This window comes from Aegilops tauschii, chromosome 2 (assembly GCF_002575655.3).
Source record: "Aegilops tauschii subsp. strangulata cultivar AL8/78 chromosome 2, Aet v6.0, whole genome shotgun sequence".
In the NCBI taxonomy this organism is placed as follows: domain Eukaryota; kingdom Viridiplantae; phylum Streptophyta; class Magnoliopsida; order Poales; family Poaceae; genus Aegilops; species Aegilops tauschii.
The window spans coordinates 372,154,082-372,172,310 of NC_053036.3; the positions used below are offsets into that span (position 1 = coordinate 372,154,082).

An 18,229-nucleotide genomic window follows, 5' to 3' on the forward strand; every position below is an offset into this window, starting at 1 on the left:
CCTCCATCAGTTCCTTCGTTTGATTGTGACATTGTCTCCTAGATATAATATACTGTACATACACGTCACAGAATTCACGTCGACAATGACAGGCTAGTAAGTTTATACCCTCCCAGAGTAAGATGCCTGATGCGCTTAATCCTCTCTTGTCGGTATTTATAATGTGTACAGCTTCTAACCTGTAAAAAAAGTGACATGAAAGTTAATATCTTCCTAATGTTAATATGACCCTCCAGCTGTTCCAGTGGTCTCAAAAACTATTAGATCAATCAACTAGATAACAATAATATAAAATAATTGAGGAAACAATATATATTTGGCTGTTTAATGGCGAATGGTGAAGCTACAGTTCCTGATGTTGACAGAAAAGAAATTGACCTCTCCTATTCATTCCCTCATGCTTAAATCAGCGCTCTCCTCTCTTGGAGTACATCCCAACACCAGAAACTGAGCTGCCAAACAATGTCTCAGACATCTGAGGAAGAGTCTCTATTCAACTTCCGGCAGCAACAGAAGCTGGCACTCTGTGAAGCAGCACTGAGCAAAGGCAACCCCATCATCCATGCAGGGAAAAAGAGACGAGGTCATCCTGGCCAACCAGGTAAGGTAACAGTTGTAGCACATATTGTTTCAGTATTTATGAGTTCAACCCATACTTTCAACTACCACAAAGGCAAAAACATGATGGCACGAAAGATGGATCCAGGCATAATCCAAGTATAAACTTTAACTCTGCCAACATGGAGTGGTTCTCATATAAAGATGATAGAATGCTGTCATAATATCAAGTTGATTAGAAACGTGCGTATAAAGACAGATTATGATATTAGCGAGTCTGAACAATCACTTGTAAACAACCTACTTTCACTGCTGAACTATTGTTTTTACAGTCCAATCCTGTCATGATTCACCCCAGGGCTAATTTATTTCACGGGTAATAAATAGCTCTAAGCCATGCAGCAACTAATCAAACACATAGCATTCAAACAGTTTGTTGTTAGGTGAAATGACGGATGAAAGTAGGATGCGGACGGGAGCAACAAATCTGTTAACATCACCCATCTGTTCATCTTGTTCATTGTGCAGATCCAGATGCAGAAGTAGTTGCATTCTCACCCAAGACATTATTGGCAACAAACAGATATATATGTGAAGTCTGCCATAAGGGTTTCCAGAGAGACCAAAACCTTCAACTCCATAGGAGGTGTCACAACTTACCATGGAAGCTCAAGCAGACAAGCGGCACCGACGCTAAGAAGAAGGTGTATATTTGCCCTGAAGCCACCTGCCCTCACCATGATGCAACCCGTGCTTTGGGTGATCTAACAGGGATAAAGAAGCACTACTCAAGGAAGCATGGCGAGAAGAAATGGAAGTGTGAAAGATGCTCTAAGAAATATGCAGTCCAATCGGACTGGAGAGCACACACGAAGATATGTGGCACCAAGGAGTACCGCTGTGATTGCGGAACAATATTCTCAAGGTATTTTTCTCATCAATCAAGAACTATAATGCACAACAGGCTCTTAAATCCTGGAGTTGTCTGGTATTTCAACAAGTAGATATTTCAGCTAGATTAATTGTTGATTATGACTGCTCCAAATGTGATATTCAATACCCCTGAGGGCCTTTTTGGTTTGCAGTATTCAAAAAGCACCGGAATAGGAAAATCATAGGAATAGGATGTCATGGCATTTCAAATCCTACAGAAATCAAAAGTACAGGGGATTTAGTATTAAGGCTATTTGGTTTCACCATTTGGAAAACACTAATTTTCTAGAGATTTGAGTGGATATCATAGTTGTCATAGACTCGAAGAAATTTTCCATGCAATCTAACCTCTTGCGAGGAATCCTATGGAATTGTAGTGTACAAAAGCAATCCATAGGAATTTGGGAGGATTCATTCCTTTGAATCAGATGAACCTAAAGGAAAATTTCATGTGGATTAGAATCCTACGAAATTCTTAAATAATCCTTTGACCTAAAAGAACCGTGTTTTCACCAGCTAGAAATTCAATTACAAAAACAAAACAAGCAAGCATCAATTTCCCACACTTGGTGCAAACATAGGATTGAATCATATATAGTTTATTTTCTGCCATGCATGCTACCTAGCATGCATAGATCCACCATCCGTTTCACCTGAATATCCTTGCCACTTTTTTTTAGTTTTGTCAAAGAATATCTTTGTTTCTAAGTGTTACATGATGTTTTGCCAAGTTGTTCTTGTTTCAGAGTGAATCTCAAACACAATAAGCTGGGAATCCTAGTAGAAAAACATTTCCCTACCTTCTCCAGGCAATCTACACCACATGAGTGAACAATCACAAGTGTAACCATCTGAAATGCCGATATTTACAAACTGACATTTCTTTCCGTTACAATATTGTTACAGAAAGGACAGCTTCATCACACATCGAGCCTTCTGTGATGCATTAACTGAAGATAACTCCAGAATCAACCAAAGCCTTGCTGCCATGGTGGGAAGTTTGCACGGCCAACAGCAGTGCATCTTTCCGCACACGATACCTGGTGCAGACTCTTCCCCAACTGATGCAGCCGGAAACTTCTCTGGTAATGACCAGAGTTCAGACGACCATCTGGGGTCTTTATCACCTTATACTTTCATCCGAAGGTCCACTTCATTGTTCTCCAACCAGATGATATTACCACACGATTCTGGCACTCTAGCAGATGGGAGTGAACCAAGCTCTCCTTACATGTCCATGAGCTCTCCATACATGTCAGCCACAGCCCTGCTACAGAAAGCAGCAGAGATGGGAGCAAAGACCAGTGAAGATCCTACCACGCCATTGCTTCTGAAAGGTTTCCCGAACTATTTCACCACCAAAGGTCACATTGGAATATCTTCTGGCATCCTAGGGACCCCAATAGCTAATAGTGATAGAAAGAAGACTGCTGAAGACAACAGCTCCTACATGAACTCAACATGGACTGGTAGCTGCATGAGACCTCCTAATGCAGTGCCTTGGATCGGACTACCACCATTTTCCATGGGGGCAGAAAATAGAAGCTCTATCATGGTTGACGCGGATCATATGCAGCAAAATGCGCATGAGACCATTTTTGGGGTTAGAGATGTGGGACTAACGCAAGACTTTCTAGGTTTAGGAGGCCATGGTAATGCCGAGATGCACGATGACACCTACAATGGGGAAATGGCATTAAGCTATTCAAATGAGCAGCAGAAATCTGAGCAAGATATCTACTCCTACCATCAGTAGTCTCATGAATCTATAGACCCATTTGGGATTCATAAGCACAATAGTTTACTTACAACAAATAGTTTCAGCTTATGTTATCGACTGAAGTTCCTTCAATAACATGTACTACGATATAAACCTTTATTATTTAAGTCAAAATATGGCTAGAAGATGATTTCATGAAATTCTGAAAACTGAGCTGAAACAAAACTGACACGGCCAGTGTGGCTTTACAGAAATCTGGTATTGCATTCAATAAGAATAAAGTTCAGTGCAAAATTATAATTGTGGATGCTGGAATAAAGAGTGCAGAACATGTATTTGACTGAACAATAATTAATAACCAGAGTCTGGAATGTTATGACTTCAATGACAAGCGACATGTGAGCAACAAAAAACAGAGCTGCTTCTCAAATGAGAAAGCAACAGAATACATTTTTATCTGCTTCAGTAAAATACATGCCTCAAATGACAATGCTCACAGCATACTGGATCCGGAAGCAGCAAAACGCTGCCATCTTCAACAGAGAGGCTCAATGTCACTCACCAAGCTGTTGCGACACAATACAGGCAGACAACAGTTTGTGGGCCAGTACAAGGGCTTCAGGCGTCACTACTGGCAGAGCTTAGTGCTCAGGGGTGTCAGGTGTGGCATCATCTGCTGGGGTTGTGATCCCTATTCTTAGGCTTGTAAAAAAAACTTATATTTCTATCAATGCATCAAGACAAAAGCTTTAGTGTTTCCTCGCAAAAAATGCATGCCTTTACAAAATGTGGGGAGAAATGGCACCTCTTCAAACATATCTTTTCAGCACAGAAAAGAATAAAAAGGCATAATCCTCTAAAGGTTTTGGTTGATCTTCATGTACCATCACGATGCCGCTGGGACATAAATAAGGCATCTGTCCCAAAATAAGTGTCTCAACTTTGTACTAACGTTAGTACAAAGTTATACTAAACTTCAGACACTTATTTTAGGACGGCGAGAGTAGAAAATATTCTCCACAGAAAAATTCACCAAGATACAAACCATTGTTAGACTGTTAAATGTAGGAAGGCGTACAACAGATACCACACTGAAAATTCCACATATGAGGCTTACATAACTGATCACGCTTCATGCCTCCATCCATCACGTGCTCTTGAGCCATTCCCGGAAATAAGCTTGCATTTTATCTCGGTTTGCCGCATTACCAACATTAACAGTGGGAATTACCTTTTGAGGTCTCAGAAACTAACCAGAAAAATATTATCCTATAGTTAGAAAACATCGCAGCAAAGACTAACAATGTAACGACAGTTTGGGGATTTACCTTCAAAAAGTCCCTAAGCTCGCTGAAACTTGAGTGCTCGCTATAAGGTACACCTACAAGGAGAAGAAATTACTTTAACAGAACTCATAAAGGGGCAGAAAATGTATGCAAGTTTGGAAATGCTGAACATGTACACCTGACACAGATTGGATAAGAATGAGGTTAATCATCATATTACAGTTAAAAATCTGAATTTGAACCACATATGCTTTTTATACGGTTCAGCTTCTGGCTTAAAAGGATAGTTCATTTTAAGGTTCAACAAAACACATAATCCATGTAGGACGGCCTAATATAGGGTGCATAAGATGTGGTTTAATTTCTGAAAATGAATTTGGTGGTTACCTACCTTCACATTAATAAAGCAAACACGGACGGAAAATACATTATCAGCTCTAACAAATCCTACCATAGATTGTAACTCTGCCTCTAGAGCTAGGTTTAATTAAGTCAAGCTCCTTTCCAGCTGCCTCAGAAAAAGTCCAACCTGATAAAAGATTAGGAAAGAGAACTAAGAATTATGCAATCACAAATTATGGAATACAGAATTTATCTCCTAGAGATCATTAACCTGTAGGTCGAAAAGCCAGCACAGCTAGAAATCTTTGGTCAAGAGTCTCCAAGTACTTCTTCAAGTTCTATTAAAAGCTACTTTCTGGTGAGAGATGTTACTAGATAAAGCCAGTAAGCCACAAAATTTAATTTAATCAGATATTCATTTCCAACCTCATGTTGCAGTGATGCAAGGGGCAGAACATGAAGTGGTGAACTTTGATTGCATGAACTTATCCTTTTGGACAAGTCTGGCCAGCCAAATGAGTGAAGAATCCGCCTTCGTGATGCATCAGTGTATATAGGGACCTTTAAAGAATATACAAAAATGTCTTACTCCCTCCATTTTTATATACAAGGCCACAATCTCATATTACAGGTACCAGGATAAAATTTAATACATGCTTTGCAAGCTAGCTTTTCTTTTCGTTTACTAGGATCATTAATACGCCACATGCATGCAAGAAAACTGATTGGAGGAAGAGCTGAGTGTCATTATGACTGCATGCATGCATGCAAGTTTTAAACAGGTTATTAGTCCGAGGAAATATCATAAATTTTTGCCTCGATTACTATTGGTGGCCTTGTATAGATGCAAAATGTATATTCCATAGTGGCCTTGTATAAGTAAATGGAGGGAGTATCTGAGAACTAAAAGACGCTCATGGCCATTCCAGACAGCACAGCATTAGGAAATACTACTTGGCAAGAAAGACAGCAATAAATAGTAAAATCCCAGCTATACAGTACCTCTAAAGCTTGAGAAATTGCTAGATAGACATTCTCTTTCCCGATGCTATATGCCCCAACAACAATAAGTGTTTTTGGTTGCTTCTTTAGATACCTTTGAGCTGTCCTGACAACAAAATCAATAACATCCTCCTGTGGTGGAAATCTGAAACAGCTATCAGGTTAGCAAAGTAAACATTATAGAGGAAATGCTTAATTTCAAGGTTGTGAGCTGACTTGTATTTTGGATTGCAATATGTTGTATCCAGATAAAGCAAACTTATGCGGCCAGTTTGGAGGAGTGGGTGCAATTGCATTGATTTTGATGCTCTAAAATCCCCAGTGTGGAGATAGGTCTTGCCATCACTAAGACGAAAGTGAATTAGGGCTGCACCAGGGCAATGATTGGCCTCCAAGAAGGTAACCTTCACTCCGTCGATGACATACTCAGTATCAAGCTCCAAGGGACAAACATACCTGCAAACATCAATTTGCCACTCAGTAGTTGGTACTACTGCTGCTGCTGTTGGTGGTAGAGAATAGGAGAGGTCATCATCAAACACTCCGAAAAATGAAGCCTTACGCAGAGTCAATTGATAGTAACATCTTCACCAGGCGTGCAGTGAGTGCAGTACAATAGATAGGACCACGACACCACTTCTTGGTTAACCCACCGTAATGATCACAATGGAAATGGCTGAGAAAATAAGCAGAGCACCCCTCAACTGCTCCATACCGAAATGCGTCCACCGTGAACGGCGTACCTAGATCCAATTTAAAGATGCATGAAAAGAACAAATCAGTGACATCAAGCATGGTTAGCGTTCAATATGGTAGTAGTAAACTAATTAAATCACTACAGCAGCTCATCAATGGATCTTAGTGACGCAAATACGCGGCCATAATCCCAACCGTGAGTGCAGGAATTACCGGGAATCTTCTTGTAGAAGGGGCAAGCGACGGGCTTCCTGGACGCCCCGTTCTCGTCCGAGCCTCCCCAGCGCCGCTTCCTACCGGGCCAAGCACCAGAAGGAGAAGGAGAAGGAGAGGAGGAGGAGGCCCGAGCCCCAACAGGGGCCCCCTGCGCCGCCTCTTCCCGCGGCGGCTTCTCGATTCCCCACGCCTGGAAGAGGTTCTTCTGAACCTGCGGGCCGCAAACTTTCTGCGCCATTCCAGCGGCTGGCTTCTCGATCCCCCACGCCTGGAAGAGATTCTTCTGAACCAACGGGCCGCACACTGTCTCTATTGTTCCAGCGGCTGGCCTCCTCCGATGAGAAGGAGGGGCTTGCAGGGAGGACCAGTCGATGCCGCTGCGGTAGAAGTCGTCGGCGAAGCTGCTGGTGGTGGCTGCGGTGGGGGGTGACGCGGGGAAACCGTTGTCGTCGAGGTCATCCGAGATGGGCAGGGTGAGGTCGGTTTCGGCGTCGCCGGCGATAGCGGCGGCCATCGCGGCTGGGGTCGCAAGGAGGGTTTGAAACGAGCGGCGGGAGTGGGGAGGGAGGAAGAGGAACGGGGAGGAGTGGCCTGGGGTGGGAAACGAATAGGGTGTGGTGTGAACGCGCTGCGGCGACTGCCGATCGTCCGATCAGTTTTTGATCGACGATCCAGCGTCGCGTCCTTGGTTCGGTCTGTGGTATCTCTATCTCTATCTCTACTTATACTACCTAAAAAAAACGCAAGGTTCCGTCTCTCCTCTTACGTCGTACCTTTCATCGAACCCTCCTCCCACTCGATCGCGTCTTCCCACATTGGTTTTTCTCTACTACCTAAAAGAAACGTAAGGTTCCGTCTCCCCTCTTACGCCGTACCTTTCATCGACCCCTCCTCCCACTCGATCGCGTCTTCCCACGTTGGTTTTCCACTGAAAAAAACTCAAACAGAATCCACAGCCCTCCCTCTTTCTCCCTCTCGCTCCCGAATCCACGGTCTCCCCCAATCGGTTCCCCTGGCGCTACCCCTCCCATGGTCGTCGCCACCGATCATGTGTCGCCATCGAATCCAGCGTCGCCCTCCCCCTTCTCTTCCGATCTCGTGAGCTATAGGGTAGATCGGCCTCCTCCCTATCCGGGTAGGGTTCCCACCTGTGGCCTCGCCCCTACCCCGTTCCTGTCGCCTAGCTGTGGCAGCCCCCGCCAAACACCACCACCACCAGCTATCGGCACGGGGCGCGGTCGTCCAGCCCCAACCTGCGATCCTTCCTAGATCGACGACGGAGACCCCGATCTGAAGGGATCCACAACCACGACAAGGAAAGGGGCACTCAAGTCGTCCACCAGTGCCTGCTCTCTCCCCCGACGTGACGGACGAGATCTGCCGAGCACCACCGAGACTGGCCAGATCGGGATCGCAGCTCTCCTTTCAGTCATCCCCTGATTGAACCGCTGCCTACATCACGAGCAGCAACTTTGTGACTTCCTCTTGACAGAGGCCAAGCCATGGCTGCCGGGGTCCAAGTCAGTGTGCGCTGCGAGCTCTGAAGCAGCGCGCGCGTGAGCACTGCACCAGACCATGCCACCTCCCTGAAATCTAACCCCATCAGTCCGACACGACCTCCGCCAGCAGCTCCATCACATCTCCGTTTTTCTCCGCGGGCTAGCGAAAACCTTAATCTTCTGCAGGAGGTCTCCTAGCACCGTCCACTTTCTTCTGTGGCCAGCGGACATGATTTTCCTTTTTTTCTGTGCCTTTTTATTTTAATTGTTGTTGCCCCGTTGAATTCTGCAGAGGAAGCACAAAGAGGCTTTTAGAACAGTCCAGGAGTTCATGGCAACCGGCTGCTGTTGCATGCAAGAAATACTACCCTGTTTGCAGAACCAATGGATGTCGAGTAGTGCAACTGAATTAGTGCAGATATTCAGAATTTTACAAAGGAAATTTGTATGTACTACCACCTTCAATAATACTTCCTCCGTCCGAAAATACTTGTCATCAAAATGAGTAAAGAGAAATATATCTAGAACTAAAATACATCTAGATACATCCATTTTTATCCATTTTGATGACAAGTATTTCCGGACGAAGGGAGTACATAATGATACTGAATTGCTGATTGAACCAACCACAACTATATTATGATAATGATACTGAATTGTTGTAATTTGGTTGTATGCTCAAAATTGTAAGCATTCTGCTTTATTTAGGGCTTGTACGGATGTACAAGCAAAGCTATTCGAGATCTGTCACAGTGGAATTATTAGCCCTTTCATGCCCCTGCAAATAGTCCTTTGCATTCTGTTTTTCTGTCCTCTCTCTATTATCTCTCTTTGCTCCGACATGTGTTTATATCTGTGTACAAATTTTACAAGGAAATTTAGCCCTGGGGTCTTTGATATATGTACATCAAAGGAAGGTAAATGTTTTAGCTGGTGCTGACATCGAAGGAGCAGCAGCAGGTATAAACCATCTAGAGTTGGGTTTGTCGATTAAAAACACACATGTAATTCTCATATGATACTTTCATCTATTCTCTAATTTACTTGTAGTATGAAATTCGTCACCAATTTTTCTTTAGGAGAAAATGCTTGCTTGAGAATTTAGGAGATGAGGGCTGGAATTATTATGATATTGAGAAAGGATATGTTGCCTTAGTTAAGAGCTTTCAGTTCATGATGTGATCAACCTCTTTGTTGTCACTCTTTTAGACTTACATCGGGCATTGAGATAGAATAAAGGTGTTTTCGTCAGTTTTTTAAGAAAATTTATAATTTGTATTGTTCTTATGCAGAAATCACAGTGTTTTATATCGATTGCAAGTTTTTGTCAAGCTGCTAAATTTTACTTGTATAAATTTTCTCTCAAGATAAGCTTTTGCAATGTACTAATTTTTTTTCTTGCTACTCATTGTGATTTTGAAGAAGGGACTCAATGGACCGAAGGGAAGAAAGAGAAAGGAGCCAGAAGGGAGAAGTTGAGAACACGACATAATCTTTAGATTAACTTATATTTGAAAATCAGTTCAGCTTTTACCCGCAAAAAAATCAGTTTACCTTTAATGATTGCGATGGATAAAACAAGTATATTTTGTAATTGACATAGCACACCTTAGTCGAGTGGACCCACCAACGTTGAATTCGATAGGTCATTTAGTATGAGTAGGAAACACTTTGCTGCAAGATTCTTCACCATTGAGCACAATTCATTACATTCGATGGCCTGCAGACTGTATATATGCTGGCTAATCATGCATGCACCTCTCCAACTAAAGAATTACAAGATGGTGTGCTTGTTCTATGTCCTGCAGTATTTGGTGTGTAAGATTCATGGTGTAGTAAAGATGTCTGAAGTTTAGTAGCAGTTCCCAGTAGACCATTTTCTACAACAATATTTCTTTTGTAATCCATATAAGTAATACTCATGTGAAAAAAAGTAGGTGTATGAGCAGTTGTAACTTGCATTTTATAGTTCAACACCTTAGGGTCTCCACAATATTCCATTCAAGTTATTTTCACAGTGATTTTCTTGCAGATCATAAATTTACATATGTTTACATCATTGCTCATGTGTAGATTGTATTTTGTGTTCTTTTGTAGGGGTGCCTGATGCGCTTTTAACAGTGGCATATTTGTGTTGTGGAGACAGGTAGCGGATGGAGGAAGAAGGACTTTTGAGGGAAAAAGCCTACAATGTTTTCCTGAAAAATCGAAGCATGATTTATGCGTGCGGATTCTGAAGGGACACGCTTACACAATTAGTGTGTAACAACCAAAATATTTTTACACCCGTAGCAACGCACGGGCAATTACCTAGTTTCGTACTATACCAAATGCGGATGCGAGCATTAAATATTAATTTGGGTGGCGCATTCTTTGTTCCCATTTTATTTTGCATGCTGGCTTAAGGGTATGTATGTCAGTGTTATTTTTATTTCTTTTTAGAAACAAACATACACGCACACCATATCCATATGAACATCTTTGAGAAACTGACGCAGATCTTTATATTGCAAAGTCGCCTCGTACACGTCATGCTTGAGGGGCACACAATACTATTGAAAGAGTAGTGATGGAAAGCGTGCAATAAATTCAAGAAAATATGATCACCTGGCGCAAGTCTAGGACTTGAATCCGTGTGGGCAGATTTAATTACAAGCAAGTTGGTGTTTTGTGTGAAACGCATCAGAAAGTTAATAAAGTTTGTCATCTTCGTAGTAGGCTAGGTTTAGGAGGTTGGAGGAGCAAAATTTTAAGGAGTTATCCTAAAAGGGAGCCTAACTCTCTCAAATATACTTGACCAACACCACTTCTTAGGATAATTTTTGGCTGCTCCCCGTCCCGCCCGAGGCGTCATCTCTTCTCGCCAGCACCACCAAACCTTGCCGTCACCACCGTCGTTGCCTTCTATGCCAGGCGGAATGAAAACGGAAGCTGACTTTGCAACCCCGCTGGCTCAACATCGTCGGAATCAACCCTTCCACCGCCGCGCGTGCCAAGGAAGAGGTTGGGACAAAAAAACTTACTCCAGACCGCCGCGCCAGCATCAAAGGCCGGCGGCAAGGCCTCAACGGTTGCGGCGATGCCCTAGCGCCCTCCCGCTGTTCCGATCAACGGCAAGCGAGCAAGGTAGCTGGCGGAGGCGATCACCGAGGCAGCGCGAAGAAGAAGAAGGTTGCGCCGACGCCCACACCACCTTCTTCTCATTCGATGGATCATAGCCCCACTCCGGCCAACCCTACACCTCCGCAGGCCGGATTGGCCGCCGCGCCCGCAACCAACTGCTCAATGAAATGCCATAGGTAAATAAATTCCTTTTCTTTTTCGGCCAAAACATTGATGGTGGTTTGCGGCTGTGGGGTTTGAGCTTGTTGTTGTTCATTGTAGCGTGGAGGGTATGCTCAAGTTTCATGTCTCAATTGCATTCGTCACATCCAAGGCCTCGACGATCTCAATCATGATAGTGCTAGGTATGCTCAAGGAGAACAATGATCCGGATGTGGAGGAGGTCGAAGATCCCATGGATACTCAAACAATAATTTGAAATGTATGTGATATAAGGATTCGACTAGGTCCAGACACCGTTTAACTCCTCAAATTATGAGTTAAGTATAAGGAGTTAAGATATAAGGATCAGCTAGAGATGCGCTAAGGGTTTTGCAATTATCTACGTGTGGTCAACCAGCACAGTATTTCTTGCTTACATGCAATTTGCAGATGGAAAAGATGAAATTACAAAATATATCAAAGATGCAGGTTTTATTTTAATTTCAAAGGCGAAAAATTATTTCATTTGCAGATTACCTTATAGCAGGGTTACAAAGGTATTCATGCAGAAAAAAAAATAGAATAACAGATTGAAGATTGATGAATTACTCAACTAGGCAAGGCACATCATGCACAGTAAAGTTAAGTAAAACATTTCGTTCCAATGTTTCTTTACATCAGAAATTGTTGCCTTCCAGGCTCTGTCGATAAGTGTACAAATGATAATTATCAATACAACAATAAATAACAAGACATGTACACACAATATAAGCTAAAAAAGCAATTGAATCATCTACAATCCTTTAATAAGAAATAATCCTGGTGATTCAGGCGGCTGTTCATGTGATTTATGCCTGTAACTTCATATGAGAACCAGCGTCCTCAAGGAACTTTTGGAATCTGTCTGTAAACTGTCATGTTTAGATCTAATGTACTCTCCATGGACGTTCTTATTCAATGAATATCTGATCTGTACTTTCTGTGAAAGACTGCAGAGCCAGCCTCCAATTTCACGAATCTTTTCCCTGGCTCTGCGAAGAATCCACCTGACCCCATAGAGTCTCTGCGTAGATCTTCTCCTCTTCTTTCTCTTCAGGACAGCAGTCAGATAGTTCAACCACATGCTCGTCATCTTCATCTGGTATATCCTCGTCAGTCTCTTCCGACAAGTCGCTCTGCGGAATACAAGCTTCGGCCATGGCTTGTCGCATAGCCAGCGGTGTCGCAGGCCTATCACTGTACTTGTATTGTGGTGCAGGGATGACAAATGGAAGGGATATGCCATCAATCCCATGCCTCCTTCCATTGCCCTCCTTTGACATGCCTGGCGGCGGGGCAATGAGAATGATGCCCAGCTCATAGTTGCAAATGTGCAGCCTTGACCCAGAAGGAGCTCCTCTGGTGGCATCAGTAGGATTCGCTTTGGACGTAGGGCGCAACGGTTGTCCCCAGGCAGCTGGGCTGAAATTGTGAGATCCACAGTAAGTCCAGCCAAATGAATGGCCACCTAACCGAGACCGGAATCGCCTCTGAGCAACCTGGTATAGAGTATGATGTCAATATTGTAACTGGGGTTCATTAGTTAGCAACATCCATATTGGGGATGATGATTAAAGTTAGCCTCTAGTTCTACTAAGCTGACCACTCCATTGACCTGTTGAGGGTGAGAGAATTATTTTCATCATTGTGAATTCCTTTCCCCCATTATCCATTAAATCGAATTGTTATATAATAATTTTTCCTTGAATCATCATCCTCCCTAATATAGATGTCGCCTAAGACCTACATATGCTATCCACCTCAGCATTAACAAGAGAAGGCAATGAATATTTACGCTATGATATTGAGCATACCTTAACATGCATAGGATGCCCTATCCTATCATGTGGATGTGGGATTGCATCATGAAATATGCCGGTAGATCTCAATCTTTGCCACGTTTTCTGTAAAAATGGAGTATATGAGATGGGTAGAAGTAAAACCATATGCTCGCTGTCATGGGCTTTATGCCTTGTAATATGCTCGCTGCCCGGCTTGAACCCTTCCCTAACTTAAGTCTCTAGATATGCCGTGGGCTTTTGGTATGTTTCGTGTAACAGCTGTCCTATCGCTACTCTGCCTGTTGTGGGCTTTATTAATTTAAAGCCGGACGCCCCCAGCGTCTTCGTTCTAAAAAAAAACCCATAAAATATAACTTATGCCTTCTTTCTTCAACCACCAGACTACAATATTCTGGACAGGATATTATAATGGAAGAAAAACTATTCCCACTGCAATGTATCTGCTATACAAGGAACACCTCTAAGTCATTAATATCCTTATCACTTGCTTCTCCAACTACAGAGATGTGTGTCGCCTATTTCATTGTGCACAGCTACATAATTCATTGAACTAAAGCATCCCAGATTAATATGCAACTTCATCCTGAAGGAAGTAGCTAGGCCATAGGAACTTCAAATATGATGTGAATGTGTCATGAGCTCTTTAACCGATAAAATAAGCACATAATCAAAATTTTGGAAAGAGAAATCAACCTCAGGTAGAGAAAGCAAATATCTGGACAACTGAATTCCACAAGCCGCGCTTTTCACCCTCTCAATTGTTGGAAATAACAAACTGATTGATGGCTTCTTTAGCTCATGGCCTGCTGTCCAGCCACCCCACTAGGAAGATCGAGGAACATGGAAAATGAATGTCCATGAATAATGAGTAAAAAGCCAGGAAGTTACTGAGATGGTGTGGTTCATGGGGCAATTAAATATTACCTCTGGATCAGATTCTTCGGAGTCAACATCGTGATTGGATCGTTTACCTGTCGCTGAAGCGAAGTGTGCAATGAACTGTGGATTAATAGAAGTCCCGATGGATGAAGCACCTATAATATAATTCGAAATAAACGTGTTCAGTTAAAATCCCATATTAAGATGATTGGCTTCCAGTAACAAAAGAAAGATGGTTTTACTCACTGTACATAAAATCAGTCTCCAGTGTTTCAGGCCACTTAAAGTGTGACAATACCTGTTGCAGAACAATGCAGATCATAGTTTAAGACAATGGGTTACTAAACATAGCAGGGGGCAAAGGATTAACTTAGACAGTCACTAAGTAACTTAGGAAACTTTAAACACAAGCTGATAAAAGGAGGCATGAAATCCCCGTGAAAAAAATACGAGGCAAGAAGAATAAACGCTGAATTTCCTAGTCAGTCTATTTAAGAACTAACAGAATCATATTGGATAGAGTGCGCACGCGGAACAGTGGGGACTGGGGAGACAATTAAACCAGAAAGACACTATCGCATCTATCCTATACTATTTGTAATTCTCACAGGATTTTCATGGAGTAATTTATCATATATATTGGCAAGTCATATACAAACGATAATTCAACTTACGCCAATGATACTTGAACGAAATAAAATATGTAAGGTGGTATGAAACCGAAGAATAGAAGACTGTTCCCTTTAAATGGTGGCAAAAAATTAATGTGAGCTACGTCAATCACCTGATAGTGCTATGGAGCTACGAATTTCAAGTATCCCAGAGTAAGTATTACCACTAATTTAACAAAAAATATGGAATAGTAAATTATGTTATCAAACTTTAGTTTGGTTTATTACCTCTTCTAACCGCCAAAGCCCAGGGCTTCTTTTCAGGCACGCTACTAGTGAGCACAATGAAGGAAGATGCTCATCCTGGATCAGCCCTGAAATTTGAGAAAACTCTGGACCCTGAATTTCATAGAAAGAGTTTAAGATCAGCATGGGTTTCTCAAAACTACTGCAAAGATATCAAGAGGCATCTTGAGATCTTCCTACAATACCTTTGATACATACATAAGCAACTGCACTTTTGTGTTAGTTGCTCCAAATGCAGCTTCCAGGGCTTCTCTAGGGTAGATAAATCCAGAAAATTTGAAGAAGCCCGTGTCGCTAAGGGGAGATACCCATTTCGCAACCTCTCTAGGCAAGAAACCAAGTTGGACAGAATCTGCTTCGGGGCATTGGACATGGGTATTGATTAAAATAACAGAAAGAAAAGCAAATATGTTGATTTGCACATGAATCATGAAACACAAAGCACATCAGGATGCAAGTTAACATGCAGTAAAAGTTACACATTTTGAGGTTTGCATGTACCTTCCTCACAAAATTTATCCAGATCAGCAACAAGGACACTCACAGCATTAGCATCTGCAGGTATATTTGTATTTCTTTTCAAGATCACTTCTGTAGTTCCATGCATGTTTCCACGGCATTTTCCAAGAAATACAGACAAGGCTTTCAGTTGTGAACCGGCATCAGATGGTAAGTGAAACCGATGGGATAAACCAACTACAGATGTTTGCACAGAACCAAGGAATATTCTATGTGAAGATTTTGTATGTATAATCTGTTTTTCCTGCATAAATAATCAATAGTGTCTGGTCAGGGAATAGGTCGAAACTATTTTAATGAAGAACTAGAAGTTAGGACAAGTGTTTCTACTTGAGAATGTACGCAAATCATAGATAGCATGTTGTTTAGTTGAATATAGTTTATATGTTTAGTTATTCTTCCTAAGGGCTTCAGTAAACAAGAAAATATACATCACATATTATATCAGTAATAAGAGTAGACTTACTGAAAGGCAATAATTGGACTCCAAATAACAAGGACTTGGCATATACAACCCTGGTACTGAAGCAACAAGGTACCCACCAGCTCCTTCAAAATCATACTTTGCTATCTCATTTATCCAATATGCTTGGCTAGGGACTTCATTGATAAGGGATCCTATGAATGAAACTAACTGAGCAGCAAAATCAGATTTTGGTCCCTCGAATGCACTAAAAAGACCTGAATAATCGGGGGATGTCCTACGGGGAAAGTCTTGCCACCACACTGTGTTTGTTATGAGATGCCACTGCACAAAGTATAGTTTACTTTCAGTAAGAGCATAGTAACAGAAATCACCAGCAAAAAAATAAAGAGTTCAAGACAAGGCATTATGGCATGAACTGTAACACTGACCTGTCTAGGTGCCAAGTTAGCTGAAGAAATAATAACACGCATGCTGTCCTCTCTCTGTAACACTATGAGCTTTGGATGGTGGCATGCAACTCCTTGATTCTTCCTATCCTTTCCAAATGCTATCACTTCTGGAAATCGGGGGTATCTTAAAGGCAAAATACACATCAACAAATCAGTATTAATCCTCCAGGAAAGTTATGCTTATCTTGTTTTGATCTACCATAAAGCTCAGCAAATACTGCAAACTAAGATGCTGTATCTGACTTGCCTACACCCTATGGATTCAAAATATGAAAGCATGAGATATTATAGCTTGCAAGATTTTTTGGGTTGCCACTTACACTAGAAGTAAATTAGGATGGTTTTCGAAAGGGGCTGCAGTTCTATTTTCACTGTTCGCACTCCAGCATCTGTCCTTGTTGTGGCATGCTATTGTTACTGGCAGGTACTGGGGAATCTTACAGTAGTCCAGGAACCTGAGAGATGTACATCAATTAGGACTTCCATGGGGAATTTAATCATGGATCTCAACATGACAAAGGGGAAAATTCAACAGTGGAGAGAGCACACACCAGGAAATGTCAGAGGTGAACGTTGCGATAAACACTCGCAACAAGCTGCCAATAGGGTGGAGAAGCTGTGGAAGGGTCACTCCACTGCGTTGCTCCGCTCGCATTTCAGGTCTTATGCTGGTAAGGCGGTTCAGGAAGAATGTGCTCCCGTCTGAGTAGCGACCCTCCGTGTGATGCTGCTCTACATTCCCATTGCTGCATCCTTTGAGCTCTACATTGCTGCATCGTTTGCTTCTTTGAGGCAACTGAACTGTATCTTCGTTTGTAACATCGGGTTGGTGTTCCAATCTGTTTTGATCAGAATTGCATTCTTGTTGCCGCAAATTATCCTGAGGAACAGAGTTAACTGGATTTTCCTGGCACAATAAACCACCCCCTTCTCTCGCTTTTTTCACTCCAGCATGTGCACAGTGTGAATCCCTCAAGAAAGAAAGAGGGTCCTGGCTCTCCGAGATCGCTCTTAGCCGCTTCCGGAGCGACTCTGCCCTCAGCACAAGAACCTCCTCGCAGGACCCCGGTACCTTGTCACCCCTTTCGCAAGCGACAAATTTCTCCGCCACAAATCCGTACCTGGAGCCGAGGAGGAGCAGCGAGACCTCGTCGCCCACGGCCAGATCGACCGGGCCGCCGCCGCCGTGGAGGGGCAGCCCATTGACGCGCACGGCGTCGGGACTGGAGAAGCAGTGGGTGAGGCGGAGGACGCAGCCAGAAGTGCTGAGCAGAAGATCGCGGCGGCGGCAGCGCCTGCGGCGACGCGCAGGGGACGCGATGAGGCGGAGGCGGTAGCCCCGGCGGCGGGAAAAGGAGAGAGAATAGAGGCGGTCGGAGCGGAGCAGGAAGAGCGACGCGGCGGGGCCGAGGAGGCGGAGATGGAAGTAGCCCAGGCCGCCAGGAGTAGATGGGTCGCCGTGGTGGTTGCTGGGTGGCGCCTCCACCGCCATGAGGTGGGAGGGACGGAACTGGGAAGGGGAGAAGAGCCGGCGGCGGGAAGGTGAGCCAGGGATTTATATTTTGTACCTGTTCCCGCCATTTGTTTTGCACGAGTATATATACATGAGATTTTTGTTCCGAAATACTCATAAGATGATTATTACAGAATATGCCCTCTCTCCAACACCTAGCGAAGAGAG

General features: G+C 43.0%; 3 protein-coding genes across 3 annotated transcripts; 1 reads left to right on the forward strand and 2 right to left on the reverse strand.

The window, feature by feature from the left end:
- Positions 1–248: 248 nt before the first annotated feature.
- On the forward strand, positions 249–3,484 carry LOC109787229 (protein indeterminate-domain 7-like). The gene is made up of 3 exons (XM_020345790.4): positions 249–601; positions 1,087–1,483; positions 2,398–3,484. The coding sequence occupies exons 1-3, from the start codon at positions 463–465 to the stop codon at positions 3,245–3,247; spliced, it is 1,386 nt and encodes a 461-aa protein (XP_020201379.1). The 5' UTR covers positions 249–462; the 3' UTR covers positions 3,248–3,484.
- Positions 3,485–4,010: 526 nt separating this feature from the next.
- Positions 4,011–7,378, reverse strand: LOC109787225 (DNA cross-link repair protein SNM1). Its single transcript, XM_020345785.4, has 9 exons — positions 6,751–7,378; positions 6,404–6,584; positions 6,058–6,297; positions 5,842–5,986; positions 5,266–5,400; positions 5,111–5,177; positions 4,949–5,026; positions 4,540–4,592; positions 4,011–4,460 (listed from the first exon to the last, which is right to left on the reverse strand). Exons 1-9 carry the CDS (start codon positions 7,265–7,267, stop codon positions 4,359–4,361), a joined length of 1,518 nt encoding a protein of 505 aa, XP_020201374.1. The 5' UTR covers positions 7,268–7,378; the 3' UTR covers positions 4,011–4,358.
- A 4,765-nt stretch (positions 7,379–12,143) lies between these two features.
- Positions 12,144–18,105, reverse strand: LOC109787222 (uncharacterized). The gene is made up of 12 exons (XM_020345778.3): positions 17,100–18,105; positions 16,869–17,003; positions 16,528–16,672; positions 16,139–16,420; positions 15,655–15,916; positions 15,339–15,505; positions 15,136–15,246; positions 14,483–14,534; positions 14,282–14,391; positions 14,051–14,179; positions 13,370–13,459; positions 12,144–13,054 (listed from the first exon to the last, which is right to left on the reverse strand). Exons 1-12 carry the CDS (start codon positions 18,038–18,040, stop codon positions 12,527–12,529), a joined length of 2,952 nt encoding a protein of 983 aa, XP_020201367.1. The 5' UTR covers positions 18,041–18,105; the 3' UTR covers positions 12,144–12,526.
- Between the last annotated feature and the right edge of the window lie 124 nt (positions 18,106–18,229).